At 39.2% G+C, this 22805-nt stretch overlaps 1 protein-coding gene across 1 annotated transcript in view; it reads left to right on the forward strand.

Annotated features, from left to right (window-relative positions):
• The first annotated feature begins 1354 nt into the window (after positions 1-1354).
• The window catches only part of LOC108700465 (papilin), a 41798-nt gene continuing 20347 nt past the window's right edge, over positions 1355-22805 (forward strand). Inside the window, exons 1-9 of the mRNA XM_041574920.1 lie at positions 1355-1609; positions 7069-7184; positions 11086-11146; positions 12471-12573; positions 13659-13789; positions 16440-16563; positions 17465-17545; positions 19819-19991; positions 21101-21224. Coding sequence (XP_041430854.1) covers positions 1553-1609; positions 7069-7184; positions 11086-11146; positions 12471-12573; positions 13659-13789; positions 16440-16563; positions 17465-17545; positions 19819-19991; positions 21101-21224 — 970 coding nt within the window. The 5' untranslated portion in view covers positions 1355-1552. The remainder of the gene's footprint in view (positions 1610-7068; positions 7185-11085; positions 11147-12470; positions 12574-13658; positions 13790-16439; positions 16564-17464; positions 17546-19818; positions 19992-21100; positions 21225-22805) is intronic.

Consider the following 22805-nt stretch of genomic DNA (forward strand, 5'->3'; position numbering starts at 1 on the left):
ATATTGCCTTGTGGTGAGGCTGGCAAGATTATTTGATAAAATGTGAATTTAAGCTGTGGCCATTTTACACCATTTCTGTCTCCTGGTGTTTATTTAAGGTATGTAACAATGGGGTTCAGTGGGAAGGCTGAAAGTGAAGGGTCAATTGAGGAATCCCCTTGTCAATAAACATTTGGCACTTGAGAATTTTCAGCTTCATAGCAGCAATTATTCAAGACTTCAAACTTGTCACAGGGGGTCACCATCTTGGAAAGTGTCTGTGACACTCACATGCTCAGTGGGCTCTGATTGGCTGTTGAGAAGCTAAGCTTAGGGCTCGTCACTAATTATCCAGCAGAAAATGAGCTTCCCTGGCTGTAATATAAGCTGATGCTACAGGTTTGCTGATTATTCAATTCTGATGCTAATTGCACTGGTTTCTGTGCTGCCATGTAATAATTATCTGTATTAATTACTAATCAGCCTTATATTGTGACATTTCTATTCTATGTGTACTGTATATTGTGAGTGGGTCCCTAAGCTCAGTAAGTGACAGCAGCACAGAGCATGTGCAGTGAATCAGCAGTCAATTTTACATTCACTTATTTTAAAGGTTTACTTATCCTTTAAGATAATCTTCACAGGATCAGAGCAGTAGATGAGCTGCAACTGTCAACTTTATGAAAACCCTCACAGCAATTGTCACTTTTTGCTGAGGGAAACAAGGTTTAAACTACTTGGGAGGTACAGGTGATATCGCTGGAGGTGATTGACTGAAACTGAGACGACAATGTATGTGCATTAAGGCTCAAAGGTTTAGAAAACATCTCAGTTATAGTCTTCACAATGATAAGATTTTTTAAAAATACAGTAGAGTTCTATAGAGAGGTGCTAAATGGATTGTTTGCTTTTCTATGTTTATTTGACTAGAAGATTAACGGGGGACTAAAGCTTAATTAAAGAATTAGGTAGAAATGTTGTACATTATATTTTGTGCTTCTGTACCAGCCCAAGGCAACCACAGCCCTTTAGCAGTAAAGATCTGTGTCTCCAAAGATGCCCCAGTAGCTCCCCATCTTCTTTTCTGCTGAAAAAATACAAATGGTGGTCTTATGCTTATTTCTTAGGGGGAAAAAAATAAGAAACCTTTCTCAAATCTTTCCTAAGCAGAAGAACATCAGCCTCTTTCTTTCTCCTGACAACTTCCTTGACTACTTGCTGGTCAGACTGGTGGGAAACTGACCAGCAGGTGGCGCTGTTGTAACAAAATTCATTCATATTAACAGTACATGTATCCCTTAATATCTTGGAATGAAAAAACAATAAATAATGAATGTACATTGCAAATGTGCTTAGAATAGCACCCTCATCAATTTTGCATTCACTTATTTTAAACGTATACTTATCCTTTAAAGTAGAGAGTTGTAGTCCAACTATAGCTGTAAGAAATATTTGTAGTTGCACTGGTACCTCACAGTCTTAGGGTCGTTTTAATGTTTAGAAACGGTGTAAATTATCTTTCGCCATCACATTCCACAGTAATGGTTGCTTTATTTTTTTTTTATTTAGGAAAATGAAGATTCCATTGCTATTGGTTATCTTTACTCTTGTGGTACAGCCTGCATTCCTGGTAATTATTCTTTCTCCTTATTGAATGTATTGAATATTTACTATATATTGAATGCTTTGGGATTTGTTACAGATGTTATGATTGGTTTAAAACAGTGGATATATGTGGCCTAATGTTACAGACACACAGGTACATCGATTGTAATAACACTAAGCAATGTCTTGGTGTTCTGTAAAACAATATGTTGTTTTATAATAACATTTACTATACACGTTCTTGCTTTAAAAGGCAGATCTGCAAAAACATGCTGCATGAATGCATTGGATGGTGATATTGTTTGAATATTCTGTAGGGCCTCCTTCCTACACAGTGGCACATTTATACCAGAGCCCAGGGTCCGACTGGGGGGCCTACAAATCTGGGTGTGGATCTGGGCCGGTGGGGCTCACAGGGTTTTTTCCAGTGTCCCGCAGGCCCAGTCCGACCCTGACAGAGCCCCATGTCTCCTGGGGAAGGGCAACCTTAGCCAACTCATACTTTTCATCTGTCTACACAAATGAGGAACCAGTTAATGAAGGTTTCCTTCTTAATAGTCCCAATTCTAGTAACACAACTAATGATGCATGGTTCACACATGGAATGGTCAGCCATATCAAATGCACAGGAGCAATACTGAACAATGTGCCACTCCGAGGTGAGTCCTGAGATGCAGCTCGCTCCTTGCCCACCGGTCCTGTGCCAAAGAGGGTCTGGGGGCTGCATTGCTAGTGCAATAGTCATGTCTGAACTAGAGGAGTTGAATTTCCAGTTTAAAAACCAATCAAGGATGATTGTAGAGCTGTAAGTACAGAGGAAGAAAGAATGCTAGATTTCCAAGTCAGACAGAATGGAAGCAGAGAACACTGCTAATGTGGTCTGTAGATGATGGCAAGGGAGGGTGGAAGATCTGATCACTATAAAAGATTTGATTTTAAAAGGCTTAAAAGATAGAAATTAGTTTGAACCAACAGTTGGAAGAGAGGAGGCTTTTTACTCCCCACTGTCCCCAATGGTCCAAAGTGTGTGAGGGAAAGAGGCCACCAGGAGAAAGCACAGTCTCAATGGCAGTGTCATTCTGGGAAAGCCAAGTTTCTGTTAGTGCAAGAAGTAAAACTGTTCCAATAAATGCAGATTTGTTAATTATAGGGATGCACCGAATCCAGGATCCGGTTCGGTATTCAGCTAGGATTTGGCCATTTTCAGCAGGATTCGGCCGAATCCTTGAGCCAGGCCGAACCCAGTCCGAATCCTTAAAATCATGTGACTTTTCGTCACAAAACATGGAAGTAAAAATATTTTTACGCACTTTGTGTGCGCCACTATTTTTCCCTCCCCCTCGCTGGTTTGCGTATGCAAATTAGGGTTTGCATTCGGTTCGGTATTCGGCGGAATCTTTCACAAAGGATTTGGGGGTTCGGCCGAATCCAAAAAAGTGGATTTGGTACATCCCTAGTTAATTTAAGAGCAGATGTTGCGATGGATACAAGAATAAGTGAAGTAAGAAGAAAGGGTTGGAATCTGAATAAAGTTAGAGAGGGTAGAGGACTGAGACGGTCTGAGCAAAGGAAAGAATAACAAGGATGAAGACAAGCTGCTATAGAGTTAAGAGAATATACATATACTAGAATACAGTTTTATATGTAAATATCAGTCTAATTCTTCTTTCTTTCTTTTTAAATATAATGGTGTAATTAACATAGGCAGTGGTCTACTATTTGGTAGAAAGGTTAGTAACATATGTGAAGTTCCAAAAATTCCAGTATAACCCCCCCCCCTTCTTCTGTCTTAAAATGGAAAGAATGTTTTTTTTAGTTCAAAATAGCAATCCAGAACAATAGATTGTACTTCATTCACATCAGTCCCTGCCTGAGATGTGCATTCTATGTTATATTTCCATTAGGTTCAGTTTTAACAGGGGAGCACTCGCCGGTGCTCCCTACTCTTCCGGCGTCTTCCCCAAGATGGCGGCGCCCAGCCGAGTCACGTGGGTCTTCGGACGCCAGTGCGCCATTCCGGAGCAGTGTAATTACAACAGCGTCAAAACGTGCGGCATCAGTACACAACATCACCGTGTGACGTCATCATGCAAGTCATATGCATAAAAGGACGCCAGAAGCCTGAATCTTTTCCTGATTATAGGTTCTTCTACTTAGAGTTCCTGGGTGTGCTTATTGTGTGAATTCCTGATCCTTGACCCAAGCCTGAATCCTGACCACAAAATCTTGCCGCCTGAACTGACCTTTGCCTGAACTGACGATTCTTCTGCCTAATGCTTCTGTACCGTGAACCGTGTTCCTCCCATACCGCTTCTTCCTTGGTCCACACTGCAAACTGAGCTTTCGGGCCCTGACAGTATAATCGGGCAAAGATTCAGGCCTCTGGCGTCTTTTTATGCGACTTTGAGCCAAACGTGCGTGATGATGTCGTGCGATGACGCCGCACATTTTGACGCTGGCATCGTTACGGTGGCGTAATTACGCTGCGCCGAAATGGCATGCTGGCGTCCGACAACCCACGTGACTCCCCTGGGCACCGACATCTTGGGGAAGACGCCGGAATAGTAGGGAGCGCAGGCAAGCGCTCCTTACAGGGTGGAATTCAGTGTGTCAGGAGCAATCCAGGCAGCCCCTATCTAAAGTCCAAATACATGCCTTCCAAATGGCTTCAGTTGACAGGACATTTCCATGATAAAGGCTCACAAAGGAGTAGAATGTAGAGTAGGAGCATGGCCTCAAGTATAGATTTTAAATAAGGAATATTGGGAGGTTTGCTCCAATACAAGAGTAGATAACTTATTTTGGTAAGTGCCATTATACTGGTGGGAAGCAAGACATTTCGAGATTCTGTACCACTGGAAATCACTTACTGTGATTTTTTTTTTCCTCCACCTTTGCGATTGATTTAAGGCCTAAAGCAATATTTATGAAAATGCAATATGTTTAGGTAATTGTGAGATTAAAAAGCTCTAGATTGTTCGTAAGATATGGAATATAAGAACTGATGGGGTTATCTCTAGGGCAGGAGTTCTGTGCTTTAAATATTCACTGATATACTAACTAACTAATATTCTGCAGGCAATACATTAATTTTATGTCCCAATGCTGTTGGGTGATGCACAGCACTGATTTAGTATCAATTTATTTGGATGAATGTGAGTCTTGTACGTGATTTCACCCCTGCTTATTGTGCTTAATTCTGCTGAGATTGTTGTCCATGTTGTATATGAGTAAACATACTGGGTTGTTCCTGTCAGTCTGTAATTCAATTATAGTTTCATTTCACTTGCTTTGTTCCACATTATGTCTGCGCCATTATTGTCAATCACTCATTTGTCATTTAACCATTTATTGAAGAAGCACAGTTTAGTGGCCTATAGTGTATAAATAGGTCTTTTTGGGTCATTTGGAGGGACTATTCTCTTCAACCCAAACGATCTGTGAATATGATGCTTATGAACAATATTCTGCAGACTATGTTTGGCAATATTTTGCAGCCACGGTAGAAAGTATTTACATGAAAGTATATGAGCAAAATATTTTCCTTAAAAATGCAATGTACTTATTTATACAACTGGAACGCCTGGGGCTTTGGAACTTTCTACTAACTTAAGTCCTCCTTATAAATTCTTGAAGGCAGAAGACAAAATGAATCAGATAACCTAAACTTTAGGCTTTTATAGGTTATCTGATTTATTTTGTGTATTTGATTTATCTCCAGCACTTTGGGTTCACTCTGTGGTTTGAAATTCACTTTTAAGAACCCTAATTCTGAGCCTAATGTACATGAATTCACATTGTTTCTGACTTGACATGTTGGTAAGTCCTCCGTTTAATTGCAATCATATCCATGTATTCATATAATCACTGCCAGAATGATTCATAGGTCACCCAACTTAGCCATTAGTTTAGGACTGTCTTGGGTATTTGGTTTAAGATGGACAAATCGCAACCTATTACAATTTTTTGACTTTTTCTTTTTTTCTATATAGTCTTTTCAAACCATTCAATATATTTCATATACAATACATATATTCAATCCCCCAACATTTTCTGAAAGCTGGTAATGACTAGGAGCTGAAGATTCAGTAAGACTATGGGCCGGATTTACTAAAGGACAAAGTGCCACCCGCAGGGACAATGGCAACTCACTAACAGGCGCAGGTGCCAATTCGCTAGTGAAAGAGACATTTGCTAGCGTTCGTTTGCACTCTATCGTCAGGCGACTTTTCGCTCTGGCGGAAAGTCATTACTCCGCAAATTCACTAAAGTGCGGATTTTACTGAATGTTACCTCTTTTACCAGAGTTGACTTCGCCACCTCAAACCAGACGAAGTGCTAAAAAGCAGCGAGATCCTCCTCAATCTTCTGTCACTTACATCATATCCCGTGTGCCGAAAATGCATTAAAGGACAAGGAAAAGCAAAACAATAAAATCCCATTTTTACATTCTTTAATGAAAAATAAACCTTTCTCCATTATACTTTAATTAAAAAATGTGTACAGTTTTTATAAGAAACCTGACTGTATGCAGTGAAATTCTCCCTTCATTTACTGCTGTGGATAGGAATTGTCAGACGGTCCCTAACTGCTGAGCAGGGAAACAATCATACTTATGAACAGCAGGGGGAGCCCCCGCCTTACTTCCCAGCCATGCAGAACTCAAGCAGCTTTGTTTATGACGATCCCTAAGCAGCCCAGACCACACTGAGCATGTGCAGGGTCAGGGTCAGGCAAAGATGTATAACAAAGTTACAAGATGGTGACCCCCTGTGGCCAACTTTGAAAGCATAAATCATTTGTTTGATTAGGCTTGTGGTGCAGTAAGTTCATGCTTATGTTTAGTATACAAAATACAGCATTTCTAGCCTTATTCTATTTTACACTTTCCTTGTCCTTTAAAGTTCCAAAAACATTGGCGAAGCGGTATTGGCTGTAAAAGTCCTAACAAACTTTTTTTAGGTAACCGGTTTTCTCCAGACATTTCATATTGATTTTACAGTGGGCTCATGTGTAGGGCATTATATATAAATTCTCTTGTCTTTATTAAGTTTCCCTGGATATTTGTAATAAAAAGTGGTAACTTCAAGCGTTTGCAGCAACATTTATAATAAAGACGTCCATACAAATTTAAATTATCCGCCGTATGGAAATTGGCCTAAGCACAAGATCACTAGCAAATTTTCGCTAGGCACAAACGAACGCTAGGGCATCTTCACTATGAAATGCTCGCACTGCCGAAGTATCGCTAGCCAAAAGTCACCAGCGATGGGTGCCCAGGGTGCAACTTTGCATATTAGTGAATTAGGGTAGTGGTAGCGAATTTGCGCCTAGCGAAGAGGTGTGATGTCTGCGAAGTGGTCGCTGGCGACAATTTGCCCTTTAGTGAATCTGCCCCTATATCTCCTTTTTCTCTATGCTGTTCCAGATAATATATTTTTTATTGTTGAACAACTGCCAATAACCCTTTTTTTTTTTTTACAGTTACGAAAGTCCAAACGGCAAAGTGACTTTTGGGACAACTGGGGAGAATGGAAGGAGTGCAGTCATAGTTGTGGGGGAGGAGTAAGTTTCAGAGAGCGCCAGTGCTACTCCCGCAGGTAAGAGACTCTTTATTATTGTTCACAAAATAATTGCAACTGGTCCTTTTTAAAGGGTTTTATTTTTGAGACCAAACCATATAAGAACAAGAATATCCTCTTGTTGTATGGCAGAGAGTTCAGGTTCTGAATAACACCACCATAACCCTCCTACTGTGTCATAAAACATCCTTAACAAGGGCAATACCTCATTTGTTCTGTACAAATTGATGTCACCTTGTGCCAGTCCTACTATTGCCCCACATTTTGCATTTATATTTTTTAAAACAGAAGAATGCCATTACATTCAAGTATACTGTGAATATCAGAAAACAGTATATTTTTTTAATAATGTCTTATTAGATAAGATATTGTTTCTAAAAGAGAAGCATAGTAAAGAGAAGTTTGCAAATTTGGATTGACATTTTGAGATTGCTATGGTCTGGAACTGGCTCTAAAACAACAGGTATTTGAAAAATGGAAGCATTTTGAAATATGATATAAAGGGCAATATACCGTATATACTCGAGTATAAGCCGAGCCCCCAAAATATGCTGAAAAACTCTATCTCGGCTTATACTCGGGTCAATTGCATAAACGGTCGCCGGCGTCCAAGAATAGTCGCCGATGTCCAAGAATAATCTCCAAGGATATTCGCCGTGGTCCAAGAATGGTAGCCGCATCCAAAAACGAGACGCCGGCACCTCCAAAGGGAGCAGAAACCCTCAATTTTTTGATTGAAACTTACCAGAAGCTGCTGTATTTCTCACCCTAGGCTTATACTCGAGTCAATAACTTTCCCAGTTTTTGGAGGTAAAATTAGGTACCTCGGCTTATACTCGGGACGGCTTATACTCGAGTATATACGGTACACCTGTGCCCATGTGGTTTTGTTTTTTCCTCTTTTTTTTTTCATTGCTATCTAGCAGTAATTAAAACATAGTCTAGATCAGGGGTCCCCAACCTTTTATACCTGTGAGCCACGTTCATATATTAAAAAAAGTTGGTGATCTGCAGAAGCATGCAAAAAGATCCTGGGGTGCCAAATATGGGCTGTGATTTGCTATTAGTAGCCCCTGTGGGGACTCTGTTTGACAGTACACATGTTTTATGCAATTCTGTGATGTAGGATATTATTAATTGCTTATTTGAGGCGAGGCATAAAACATTACTAACAGATCTGTAAATGTCAACCTTCAAAGGGCTGTGTCCCATCGATACTGTATAACATGATTTCCTAAATACCCTCTACAGTTCATACAATTATGATCATGCCATCTCTTCATTTCAGTCTACTGTACCATTGATATGGACACAAATAACAGAACTTCTCATTTGTGATGATGTGGCGATATTTTATTTGCATTCTCCCTTTGGGTGAGGCTCAGATACAGTTACACAATGATTTCCTTGTGGAAACTTGTTCCGCGTGCTGGATAAAATCTATTTTAAAGGGAATCTAATTCAAAAACTATGCTGTACATTTCTGTTGCTTGGAATACATATATTATTGTCAATAGAGTTTTACATTTTTAGGCTCTGTTTTTTCACAGAATATTCAGCATTTTTAACTTCTGTAAGTGTCTGATGTGAAACTGCTTGCTCTTGCCAAAACACAGCAGGCTTCCCTGATACACCCCACCCATTTATTGTACAGTGTTATGGAATCGGTTGACCCCTTATAAATATGTTACAACAATTATTATTATTATAGGATTGTACAGATTAGGGTACCGGCAAACAAGGAACCAAGCACTAACTCCAAGGTTCTGGCCAACTCTTCTGCCTATAGCAGCTGCCTTTGACTTCGGGTGGAGCCCTCTGCTACTCAAATGCCGCTAGGTCTTATTGTGGGAGAACCAAGGAGAGAGTTCTGGGCAAGCCCGGGAACCATGTATTCCCATATATGACACAGCTCCATTCAAGAAGATAATTTAAAAAGCCTTTATTAGCATATGGCTTTTAGATCTGCAACAAACATGATGTATCGGGCTCACCTGCAGCCTTTATTCAAGGTGCAGGTGAGCCCAAAACATCATGTTTGTTGCAGATCTAGAAGCCATATGCTAATAAAGGCTTTTTAAATGATCTTCTTGAATGGAGCTGTGTCATATATGGGAATACTTGTGAAACCGGCTGGACTGTGGACCACTGGACATGTGCACCGCCTAAATAATTAAGAGGTGAATAAGTGGTGCTGACTACAAAAAGTTTATAAGCACGGGAACCAAACCTAACCAGATAGGACGTGGGAGCAGACAATGAGGCTTGAACAGGCAGGGTAAATACCAGACTTCCAATGTAGTATCAAAATCAGATAGAAGGAGCAAGGTCCGGGTCATAGACCAGGGTCAAAACCAAAACAGTGGCGAGGTACACAATCTGAATCCAAGAACAGTCAAAACCAGGCAGGGGTCAGTTTCAGGCAGCAGTCAGACAGTTCAGGGACAGGCAAGGATCAAACTGGAATAATTAATTAGAAATAGCACCCAGGAACTCAGGAAATACCTTTTAGGTTGGGCAATGAACATGGGACCTTTGACTCTTGAAATATTTGAATTTCGCGACATCCGCAATAATGTCACATGGCGCACACACGGAAACTGTTGAGTTTACCCGAATGCCACACGAACCCGGAAGCAGTGTTCTGGAACGGCGACCAGGAGATCCAGGAGGCAGGCGGCCCCGCTGCCCTATTAGACCACCGGGTATTCTTACAAAAATTAGTTGCCCACAATAAATCTTTGCTAAACCCCCGGGCGACTGATCTTCTGCAAATGTTTTTCCAGCAGAAATAATGTAAATCACCAATGAAAAAACATGCAGCACTTTGTTTTTCCAAATGGTGGCAAAGTTTCGGCAGCAAAGTACTTTTACTACTGGTATAAGACGTTGGTTGGCTGATGGCTCATACTCAATGTCATTCACCCATAGGGGTGTCTATTGTATTCCTTTGTGAGTAAAATAGACAGCAGATTTAAGGTGAGATGAAGACAGATAGGAGTTTTACTAATCACATACTGAGTAAATGTTATGCTATTGACAAACATGATTACATATAGACTTTATTTACAAGTGTACCTGCATCCGCTGTATGTTTAGCTCACAAAAATCACATGGTCAACACGGCATCCCTCCATTTATTTCACTCCAATTCAAGCACTGGAAAAGAAAGGAACTTATCTATATGAAAAGTATCTATATGAAAAGAGTGTCTCTCGTATGGGTTGTTTTATGGGATTTATTTTTATGGAGAGCTTCAGTCTTCAGGAATACAGTTTCTCTTAATTCATGTAAAGTCCCATCAAGATAAAGCATGGCTGCAAAATACTCTTTCAAGCAGATACATTTCGTAGTCTTTGTGCTTGACACTGTAGGAATCATCATCATCATCAATGTATTTATGTATATAGTGCCAGTAAGTTATGCAGAACATTTTATTAAATTTGTAATAATTTAACAAACAAGGTTTACAGAATAAAAATGGGATCAGAGGGCCCTGCTCGTGAGAGTTTTCAATCTTAAATCAAAAAAATAATTATCTTTGGTAAAAGTACAACGTCTCACCCCTATTTGGTTGCATTAGTATGGCTTGGCTGACTAGTAACCAATGGCATGTTAGGAAGTCAGTCAGACAAGTCCTAGTACATAGGGATATGTCACATGATGGCATTCTGAACTAAATTATGTAGTAGCTAAAAAACTTAAATAATATAATATGGCAATGCATTATTAGTCAATAAGAAAAATATATGCACTGTGGGGCAGTGCAGCCCTACTATCTATCTACTATCTGTTTGTTATGTACTTTAGATTCTATGATTTTTGTTAAACAGTTTGCTGTTAAAAAATAAAAATAAGAACTTTATTAAGGATTTTATTGTTTTTTTAATTGCACCTGTTCTTTGTTTTTCTTTCTTAGGGCAGATGGGGGATCGATTTGTATTGGACCAACCAAAAACTACCGTTCCTGCAATGTTCAGGTAAATAAGTCTCTGTGAAACTATGTAACTATGAATCTTTGCAGAGGATTTCTGTACAGGTGAAAAGTACAATACAATCATGACTACAGCTTGAAACACGTCATTATTGGAGAGAAATGTAATTACTTGTCCTAAATGGTCTCATCCATAAGCAATGTATTTTAAATCTTAAAGGTTTTTTTTGTTGGCTCAGAAGTCATTTGACCAAAGATATGTTGGCAAAGTCAGAAAGTAGAAAGGTGTTTTCCACTGTGGCATATAATAAAATATTCATCTGTAAACTATTTTTCTGATATAGGCCAATAATGTGATTTCAAAAACATTTTTTTTCCTCCAAGACTCAAGACCCAATGGGTTTCTGGCCAACTTATAATTTGCTATGTGTTCTTTACACTGTTTCAGTGTAGAGATTTGATATTTGTGATACTTTCAAATTTGTCCCATAACGACTCACAACGATTGTCAGTCATTTCTGCCTTGCAGTTCTGCGTTTTTAGATTAGGATTTTCCAGCTTCCTTTGGATCAACTAGTTTAGATGGTTAGTAGCCAAGTGTAAACCTACCCCTAATGTTCATTAGTGTAGGGCAGGCTCTAGCTCCCAACTGTCCCTGTGTAGGCAGAACTGTCTGAATATTAAGGCATAAAAGACTTGAATACATTGCTGCTCAGTTCAGTCAAATCACTCTCAAAGTGGCAACAAACTGGCCAATGAGGTTCAATGTTGATAAATTCAACATTATGCTCTTTGGTGCTCTCACACTAACATCTAACTTCCTAATACACCCCGTACAATCTGGTTTCTGTCCCCACTACTCCTTACTAGGGTTGCCACCTTTTATACATTTTTTTTACCGGCTGCTGGGGGCGGGGCCTCAAATGGGCATGGCGTGAAGTCAAAAGGGGCGGGGCCACACAACGGAGACCCGCGGCTGCTAGAAATGGCAAAAAAAAAAGGTAAGTTTCAGGTGATTGGGGGCAGGCCGAGGGCTCCTTTTGATCGTATTACAAATTTACCGACAGCTACATTGCCGGTAAATTTGTAATACCGGCCCGGCCTTGGCAGGTATTTTACCGGCTAGGCCGGTAAAATACCGGCCGGGTGGCAACCCTACTCCTTACTAAAGTCAAATGTACCTTTCCTCTCTTAGTAATAAATAAACGGTGTAAAGGACTTGGCCCAGTGCTGATCGTTGTGGTTTTTAAGCTTAGTCCAATATATTAAAATATGTTCCAAGTACATAAATCCTCTGATGCCCAATAGTTTCACTCATTGAACTTCTAACCATATGCATCTTTGTGGTACTTGTCTTTTTTGTTACATAGGAATGCCCTGAGGGCTCTCGTGATTTCCGCGCAGAGCAGTGTTCAGAATATGATGGAATGGAATTCCAAGGCAAAAGGTACAAGTGGCTTCCATATTATGGAGGTAAGGAAGGCTTTTCTTTCTTTTTCACTGTCACTTTGGCCCACCGGGAGTTTTCCTGGTATCCCGGTGGGCCAGTCCGACACTGGAGGGAGAAGACACGGGTATGGGTTGAGCAAGGGCCCTGAAGAAGCAACATTTTGTGGGTTAGGGTCAAGTGCGGGTTAAGGTTTAGCGGGTTGAGTTTTTTTCTGACCCGTACATCACTACAAGTTACATTTAGGGGCATGGAGTTTCACAAGGCTTTTAAAGAAGCAGGCATCTCAAGTCTCAGTTATACATGTATACACACTATTGTGCAACTGCACATATCACTTTACTTTGTTTTTAATTACACCTGACTTCTACTTTCTAAAATGGGCGTTGGTTAAGGCAGTCTCTCCCTCTTAAAAGCCGCTGAGCAGTTGGCGGGGGAGGATTTAGCACAGGAGTTTGAAACCAAAGCACACGAGAAGTTTACATTAAGAATTGGTACTAAACAGAGAGGTAATATTCCTTTTTTACTATGATTAGAGATAAATAAGTTAGGGACCACCATGTGGGGTTTTACCTTGACGTGGGATGGTGGCTTATCAATATTATGATCATAACTTTGTAACAAAAAAACCCTGTTTCAAAATTACATGCACTTGCATATTTACTTGAATTACTTAGACAGGGCTTTAAACTTTTTGAAATTGGCCTCAGGCGTGTATCCACAACCCCCCATAGTTATCTCAAGTCTCAGGCCTCACTACTAGAAGACACTGATGTAGATAAAAATGTTTGAGTCTACTAAACAGGTGTGTAATTTAAATACATTTACATTTAATTAGATTAAATTATTTCCCTATGATTTAAAGCAATTCAATTCGAGTTAAAAAAAAACAACATATAAACAAGTAATAGTAGTATTGTCATTGTGTGCAGCATCATATTTATTTTTTTCATAAATAGAAAATCTTTACCTATGGGGAGGGGTCTATAGTAGCCCTATTCAGGCATTTTTATACATTCTGTTTTGTTTAAATGCTACATTCTCATTTCATTTTTGTCTTGTTCGTAGAAAGACTTTTAATAGTCAAAATAACAAAAATATTTCATTGTAGCATCCAATAAATGTGAGTTGAACTGTATCCCCAAGGGAGAGAATTTCTACTACAGACACAGAATGGCTGTGCTTGATGGGACCCCATGTGAGCCTGGAAGAAGAGACATTTGCATTGAGGGTGTGTGCAAGGTAGGCCTAAGGAATGTAATCTACAGTACAGAAATGCCTGTCTAATATAAAGTACTGTAGATATTAGACAGGCAAAAGCATGTATACAATGACGGGAATTCTCTACGTTTGCTTGAAGATTCAGTGATGAACCAGACAATTGTTCATATTACTTCAAAAAACTGACTGCAAGTTATTTTTGGGTTTTCAAATATGCACCTGTTATGTCAGGAACTTTTTGAGAATTCTGTGCCATTACAATCTTTCCAGAAGAAGTGGTGAACAAATACCTGGACTTGTCTACAATTGCTTCCCATCATGGAAAACTGTAACCCCCTCAAGTGTGGCACGAAAAGTGTCTGCAGTGTAGCCATCATGTTACACAAAAACAAAAATTTGTTCTTATAGAGGCCAAAGAGAAGCGCCTAAAAATCCAGTACTCTCCAAGTTCTCAAAGGTCTTTTAATACTTAAGTGCATTTAAGTTCTTAATGGTTTTTAAGTTCAAGGCTGTACCACACCAAACCATATGTAACCATATATAGTAAAGATTAAAGGATCAGTGCGCTCACTCCTGAAAAAAATATTGTCTTTAATATTGGATCACGCAACAGTTGCTTTTGAGTAATGTAGCCGTCATTCTATGTTCGAAGCAATTTCAGTTGTCCACAATGAAAAGTGACAGTAGCCCATTCCTGAAAGGTCTTGGCTACTATTCTAGGAGAACCCAGTTTAAACTTGTTATTGGGTTGGTGCTGAAGACACCCAGAGTAACTTAGAGCAGGTATTCGCCTGTGTTTTATTTACAGCAAGGATTTCACTGGAAATAGCTGATGTAATGGTCAATTATTTCAGTTCAAAATGCAGTTCTATTGTTTAATTTAATAAACTGTAGAAAGTGATGGAAAATGGGAACATAGAAACAATAATAATCTGATATACTCAATGCAATGAGTACATACTGTCCTTTTTCTTATTATTGTGTTATAAGGGATTATTACTATAGGTTTTCTTAAGGTCTCCATACACAGATGGATATAAGATGGCGACAGAAGTCCCGTCGGATCAAGGACCTCATTGGTACGTTGATGTAGTCCTCGATCCGACTGCCCATATTCTCCTCCTTGTGATCAGATTGTTGGGACCAAGGGCACACAATCAGATCAGCCCGATATCGCCCACCTCAAGGTGGGCATATAGGGGAGAGATCTGCTTGTTTGGTGACCTTCACATACAGAGATCCGCTCGTTTAGCTAGTCACCTTAATCAATAGTTTTTTCCTTTTTGGCTGCGGTAATCGTGCTTTTCCATCTATTTTAAATACTTTACAGTATTTTGGGTTGCTACATGGCCATTATTTCACTGGACCAGCTGGTCTAAATAATAATTGATGTCAATGTTATCCGTAGGAAAGAACAACAAATATAGGAAGGCCTTTTTTAGGTTTTCAAAATGGCAATTCAAAACACCAAATCATTTATCTATGTACGGTGTTTTTATTTGTGAAACCATATTGCGACATGAAGGCCAAAATGTTATAGTTGTAGTCAAGCTTTTGTAGCCAGTAAACCATCTGTGACCAAGTGTTACATATTGTATTAATCAGTATTAATCAGTATTAATTAGTATTCTTGATGGACATGGAGAAGAGGTTTTTCTTCTAAGATGAAATCCACCTTCTTTGGGTCACTGTTTGTGATTTTTCAGATGACATTTTAAGACTTTTGTTTGTATAAATTAACAAAGGTTCTATTAAAGGGCACGTAAAGGCAAAAAAATAAAATCACAGTTTTACATTCTTTAATGAAAAAGAAACCTATCTCCAATTTATTTTAATAAAAAATGTGTAACGTTTTTATAAAAAAAACTGACTGTATGCAGTGAAATTCTCCCTTCATTTACTGCTGTGGTACTAAATGAAGGGTAGTAAAGGAATTGTCAGACGGTCCCTAACTGCTCTGCAGGGAAACAATCATACTTATGAACAGCAGGGGGAGCCCCGCCTTACTTCCCAGCCATGCAGAACTCAAGCAGCTTTGTTTGTTTCCCTGTAGAGCAGTCGGCAACTGTGTAGAGATTTGTATTGGATTTTATTTTTGCCTTTACATCCCCTTTACTGTTTCCAACTCCAGCTGCAGGGACAAAGATAATGGAGCCAGATTTGAACAGATAAACTGGGATTCTATTTGGAGGATTATTTTGCAACAGTCACTGGTTCTGCAGATTTGCAGAAAGTTTGTATTAAACAACACAAAAACTATAAAATCCACATTAGATTACATGACAACACAGGACCCAGTGCAGTCTGTATATTCTGATTATTAATCAGTCTTGCTGTATCAGCTTCTGGCAGATATAATTTGACTTGTGCTGTTTTGATCATTTATGACGATCCCTAAGCAGCCCAGATCACACTGAGCATGTGCACAGTCTTAGTCTTGCAAAGATGTATAACAAAGTTACAAGATGGTGACCCCCTGTGGCCAACTTTGAAATCATAAATCATTTGTTTGATTAGGCTTGTGGTGCAGTAAGTTCATGTTTATGTTTAGTGTACAAAATACAGCATTTCTAGCCTTATTCTATTTTACTTTACTTCGCCTTTAACCATGGAAAACTCATCGTTCTCTTGTTTGTGTTGCATCTTTTGCTGACTGATTGCAATTGGGCAGACTGTTGGCTGCGATAACATATTGGACTCTTCCAAGAGGGAAGACATGTGCTTGGTGTGTGGAGATGATGGCAGGTCGTGTTATGAGGTCAAAGGACAGTACGTGTCACCTGTTTTGTCAAAAGGTAGTTTGCCTGATTTCATTTCAAAAGAGTAAATGTTACTCTTGCTGCACTCTCTCTCATCTTATTCTGTATTGTATATAAAATACTACAGTAACATAGAAGATATATAACTTAAAGTGGACCTGTCACCCAGACATAAAAAGCTGTAGAATAAAAGTCCTTTTCAAATTAAACATGAAATCCAAATTCTTTTTTTTATTACAGCATTTATAGCTGTTGTAAGCTCATTTAAAAATCTCAGCTGTCAATCAAATATTGTCTGCCCCTCCTCTATGCCCTAGGCAATTACTTTCACTTTCCATTCAGCACTTCCTACATGTCACTGCTCTCCCCACATTCCCCCGTTCTCTTTATCGTTTAATTGTGTAACCAGGACATGGGGATGGACATCAGGTCCCCCATTCTGGTGCACAAACAAGATTCTGAGATGATACAAGACTTGTCTTAATAACAGTGTCCACAAAATGGCTCCTGCCTGCTTGTTATAATTATGAATTCCCAGACTGAAGGAAACAAGATTCAAATAATTTATACAGTGTAATTAAAGTTAATTTTGCTTGACTAATGTGATAAAATAGGATTTGGAATAAGTTTTTTTTGGGTGACGGGTCCCCTTTAAAAAAATAGAGGAAGTCATGTGATATCTTTATCACTTTAACCAAAATGTAATTGGTAAATGGAATTTTACACATTGTTTCACATTTTATTTTGAGTACCGTTATTATATCTGTAGCCAGAGCAACCTGACTTTCATCTGTCTAGTTTATATTCTCTATCCATTAACTCCCTCCATTAACTGGTCTCTTATTAGTCCTATTCTAAAGACAAAGATCTGTCTTGTGGTTATTTAATTATATATGTTATGGATATTTGTTATAATGTTTTTCCTCTGGTCTTTCAGGATACAGTCAGCTTTTCACCATTCCCTTTGGGGCTACCAGCATCCAAATTAAAGAAGTTGCTCCTACAAGGAATTTCTTAGGTAAATAATGCACGTTAAGGGGGTTATTTATCAAATTCCGAATTTTTCTCAATTGGTTTTTTTTACACTTATGTATTATTACATTTTCCCAAAAATTTGCTTTGCTGGAAAAAAAAAAATCAGATTTTCATGTTTTTTTCAGTTTTTTCATCCAATTTTCATATTTTTATTTGGATTTTTCACCTGAAAACTCAGATTTTTGACAGAAAACTTCGGGGTATAGCACAAAACCCAGCGCACATCAAAAAAATCATAGATACTTCTCCCATTGAATTATATGCAACCTCAAAAGATCTGAGATGCCTGATTTTCTGATTTGGACTTTTGCATCCTCGGGGTTTAATAAATTCCGAAAAATTTGTGATTTTTTAAAAGTAAGATTTTATAGAAAAAAAATCACATATTTTTTGTGATTTTTCCATTCGGAGTTTAGTAAATAACCCCCTAAGTGTGTAACATCTATGGAAGTTTGTGTGTATATATATATATAAATGATAGAAGTGTCAAAACTCGCAGGTATTTTTTTTTTCTAAATGTTGAGAAACAATATCTTTTTTTCATCATTTAGGTCATATACGAACATCTCTCATCGGGAAGAAGGTCTCCATATGTTTAGTTAACTACAGAAAGAATCAGTGAAAAACACCATATTTGCAAATGTTATATTTGCGCAGTTAGATTTTATTTTGGCAACCTAAAAGTAGAACAGAAGGAAACACCCCCCCCTCCAAAACACAATGGATTATGGAGAGTGGAAATTACAAACATGAAACGCTTGGCAATTTTTTTCCCCATCAATTAGCTTTATTATCAGTTTAAAGGAGCTCATGATTGTTAAGTGACAGGGTAAAAACCATGAGTTTAAAGGGATACTGTCATGGCAAAAAAAATGTTTTTCAAAACGCATCAGTTAATAGTGCTGCTCCATCAGATTCTGCACTGAAATCCGTTTCTCAAAAGAGCAAACAGATTTTTTAAATTTAAATTTGAAATCCGACATGGGGCTAGACATATTGTTAGTTTCCCAGCTGCCCCCAGTCATGTGACTTGTGCTCTGATGAACTTCAGTCACTCTTTACTGCTGTACTGCAAGTTGGAGTAATATCACCCCCTCCCTTCCCCCCCCCATCAGTCTAACAACAGAACAATGGGAAGGTAACCAGACAGCAGCTCCCTAACACAAGATAACAGCTGCCTGGTAGATCAAAGAACAGCACTCAATAGTAAAATCCAGGTCCCACTGAGACACATTCAGTTACATTGAGTAGGAGAAACAACAGGCTGCCAGAAGGCAGTTCCATCCTAAAGTGCTGGCTCTTTCTGAAATCACATGACCAGGCAAAATGACCTGAGATGCACCTACACACCAATATTACAACTAAATACACTTGCTGCTTCAGGAATGACATTTTATATTGTAGAGTGAATTATTTGCAATGTAAACAGTGTCATTTAGAAATAAAAACTACATCATAAAAATCATAACAGAATCCCTTTAAGGTGTCAGATGTTATTATGCTCTGCAACTGCAACTCCCGAAGGCTATAAAGGCTTAATGAAGTAATAAGGGTAGCTGGACAAGTAGAAGGGCGATCAAACTTTTATTCATACTATTATTTTTTTCCCTGTGGTTTACAGTTTGTGAAATGAAAATGAACACTTGCAATTATAGTTTTATTTAAACTGATATCTTCAGTACTTGCACACGACTGACCATATAAGCAGGATCTACTTGTTAAAAATTGTGTTTGCTAATGTGGGTATTGTATCATGAATATATACAGTAAATCCATGTTTGTTCTTATGCCATGCTTCCTTTGCATCTATTGCCACCTATTTTTTGTAATTTCAGCATTTATTCATTTATAATAAGTCACTCTGTGCTGTGGTGTTCATGCAAATGGCCTGTAGATGTCACTGTGCTCATACTTATACTGTGCATACTTCCTGGTAGCTTAAAAGTGAAAGCTTACTGTTGTGTAATGCCTGCATGACTCTGCTAATAAAGCACTATTATACTCTACTCATCCTCGGTTATCTAAAACATAATTGGGGCTCATTTATCAACACTGGGCAAATTTGCCCATGGGCTGTTAACTATAGCAACCAATCAGGTTGCTGCATTCATAGTTCTTCTTGCAGCTGGCTTTATAAAGCTAATCACTGATTGGTTGCTATAGGTAACAGCCCATGGGCAAATTTGCCCAGTGTTGATAAATGAGCCCCGATGTCTCAAAGTGTCTTTTTATTTTCTTCTCTCTCATTATCTACAGCCATAAAGAATGTCCAAGGGGAGTATTATCTGAATGGATACTGGACCATTGAATTTAGTCGAGCTCTAGATGTTGCCAGTACAGTCCTTCATTACTATCGAGGAACTGAGGGAGATCTGGCCCCTGAGGTTATAACTGCCAGGGGTCCAACCACTGAGCCTCTTGTTGTGGAGGTGTGTTGGTTCATACCATTGTAGTTATCCTTCTATGTCCTTGTGGTGAGATCAGATCAGATATGGCAACTCTATAGCCTGTTCAAGGCTACAAATATATGTCTCAAAATACATGAAGGTTGATGCATATATATGCAATTTAGGGATACAGTTTTTGGGTACTTTTTTTTTTTTATCAATTTAAGCATGTATACAATGGTAATCCAGAAGTATTGTGTTTGCTTATCCAAAGACTAGAGATGGAACCCTGGCTGTTCATGTTCAGCTGAACCCCTAAATCCAGGGTAATCTATTGGGCTGAATCAGTGTTTCCTGTTTTACCAATATATATTGACATTTCTTATTAATTAGGGCCTCATAGGCCCCCTATACCTCCTGGGCCCCCCTGCAGGCGCAGGGTCTGCTTCCTCTGTAGTTACGCCCCTGGGCTGAATACCAAACCAAATTGGAACCCTCCCACAGTGCCGTGCATAAGAAGCGCACACCCAAATGTGCATGCTGATTTTTTCCAATTACTGTAAATAGGGTTCGGGTTTGCTTCGGCCAGGCTCCTGGATTGACCGAAAGTCGAATCTTGCTAATAATAGCTTGGATACAGCTGAATCCCAAATCGAATCCAGGATTCAGTGCATCTCTACCAACGACTGAAAGAAAATGTGGACATCCACTTGGAAGAAAAGAGCAATGTCACCATGTTTGCTGTGTGAATCTTTGTGTTTCATGACCAGTTCTAATAAAAAAATTAAGTATAGATTTTGATTGACAGTCAAATAAAAGCTACCACTGTAACCGGTGTCCATCACAAAAGCAAATGAGCAATTAGAAGACTTTAGTGCACAGTGTAATAGAGGAGGCTCCAGACTGTCTCATATAAACGAGTTTCTCACTTTTGTCTCCTCTGTTTTAACACACTCGTGGCACCAGGGATAACACAATCACAACAATACAACGTAGTTCACTCTATAGACAGGGAGACTGTATATATCCCTAAATATAAGCATGGTGGAAGGGTTTTATTCTAAATAATGCTTATGGAAACAGTGTATATCATTAATTAACTATTAATTAACCAGCAATTCTTTCTATTTTTTTTCTACTTTTCTGTACAGCTGATAGGAGAAGAAGCCAACCAAGGTATTCAGTATGAGTACTACCTCCCTAACCAGGCTAACCAGGATGATTACCATTGGAGTTACAGTTCTTGGAGCGAATGCAGTGCTGAGTGTGGAGGAGGTACATTGGCTGGTTAGAAAATGTTGTAAAGCAGATATCTGAGTGCTATCTTAAAGGAGAAACAAACCCTTAATAAAAAAAAACCCTACCCCCTACCCTACATAGACCCCCCTCCCTCACCCCCAGCCTAGCTGCCCCCCAGGCAAATGCCCTTAACTCTTTACTTACCCCTCTGTGCAGAGTTCACAGGCGCCATCTTCAGCCACTTCGGTAATCTTCGCAATGAGACTGGCACTTCGTCAATTATCGTGACTTTCGGCAAATGCGCAGTTGTCGCGCAACAGAAAATTTCTCTAACTGTGCATGCGCCACTTCGCCAGTCTCATTCTGAAGATTATCGAAGAGAAGAAGATGGCTGCCGTGAATCTGCATGGAGGGGTAAGTAAAGAGTTAGGGGCATTTGCCCAGGGGGCATCTAGGCTGGGGGCGGGGAGGAGGGAGGGGGGTCTATGTAGGGGTAGGGGGAGAGACAGGGAATAAGTATTGAACATGCTTACAGAAATGTATTTAATACTAAGTAGAAAAGCCTTTGTTGGTAATGACAGCTTCAAGACGTCTCCTGTATGGAGAAACTAGTCGTATGCATCACTCAGGTGTGATTTAGGTCCATTCTTCCACACAAATTGTCTTCAAATCTTGAAGGTTCGGGGGCCTCATGAACTATGATATTCAGTTCTTTCCATAGATTTTCAGTTGGTTTCAAGTCGGGTGATTGACTGGGCTATTCTATCAGCTTTATTTTCTTTCTCTCAAACCCAATGACTGTGTGTTTGGGATCATTGTCTTGCTGAGATCTCCACCCTTGTTTCATCTTCAGCATCCTGGTAGATGGCAGCAGATACTTATCAAGAGTTAGATGAAGTTTGCCAGTACCATATGCTGAAAAACAGCCCCATGCCCTGATGTTCCCACCTCCAAACTTCACTGTTGGCATGGTGTTTTTGGGTTGATGTGGAGTGTCATTTCTCCTCCAAATATGGTGTGTACAATGACTATACTAGACTCAACTATATTCTCCCAGGATTTCATTGTCTTTTCCAAATGTTATGCAACAAACTTTAAATGAGCTTCAACATGTTTTCTCTTCGGCAGTGGAGTCTTGTGCAGTGAGGTTGAGGTTGGTTGAGTGCATAACTTTCTTTTTTCTTTGAAATAACTGTACCTCCTAACTAAAGGTCTTTCTGAAGCTCTCCTTGAGTGATCCTTGGCTGTTGGATTACTCTTTTGATTATTCTTTTGACTCTTCTATCAGATATCTTGGAGAAGAACCTGGTCATGGCCGGTTTAGGGTGAAATGATGTTCTTTCCACTTCTGGTTTATGGCCCCAACAGTTTTCACTGGAACATTGAGAAGTTTATAAATACATCAGTAACCAACGCCATCAGTATGTTTTACAACAATAAGGTTGTGAAGGTCTTGAGAGAGCTCTTTGCTTTTACCCATCATGAGATGCTTCTTGTTTAATACCTTGGTAATGAGAAACCTTTTTATGAACCATAATTTAGGACTAAACCAGCTGATTAATTTGCACTGATAGGGGGCAGGATTGCTTTCTAAATACTGGCAGCTTTCAGCAGGTT

The sequence above is a fragment of the Xenopus laevis genome, chromosome 8S (assembly GCF_017654675.1).
Source record: "Xenopus laevis strain J_2021 chromosome 8S, Xenopus_laevis_v10.1, whole genome shotgun sequence".
Classification (NCBI taxonomy): domain Eukaryota; kingdom Metazoa; phylum Chordata; class Amphibia; order Anura; family Pipidae; genus Xenopus; species Xenopus laevis.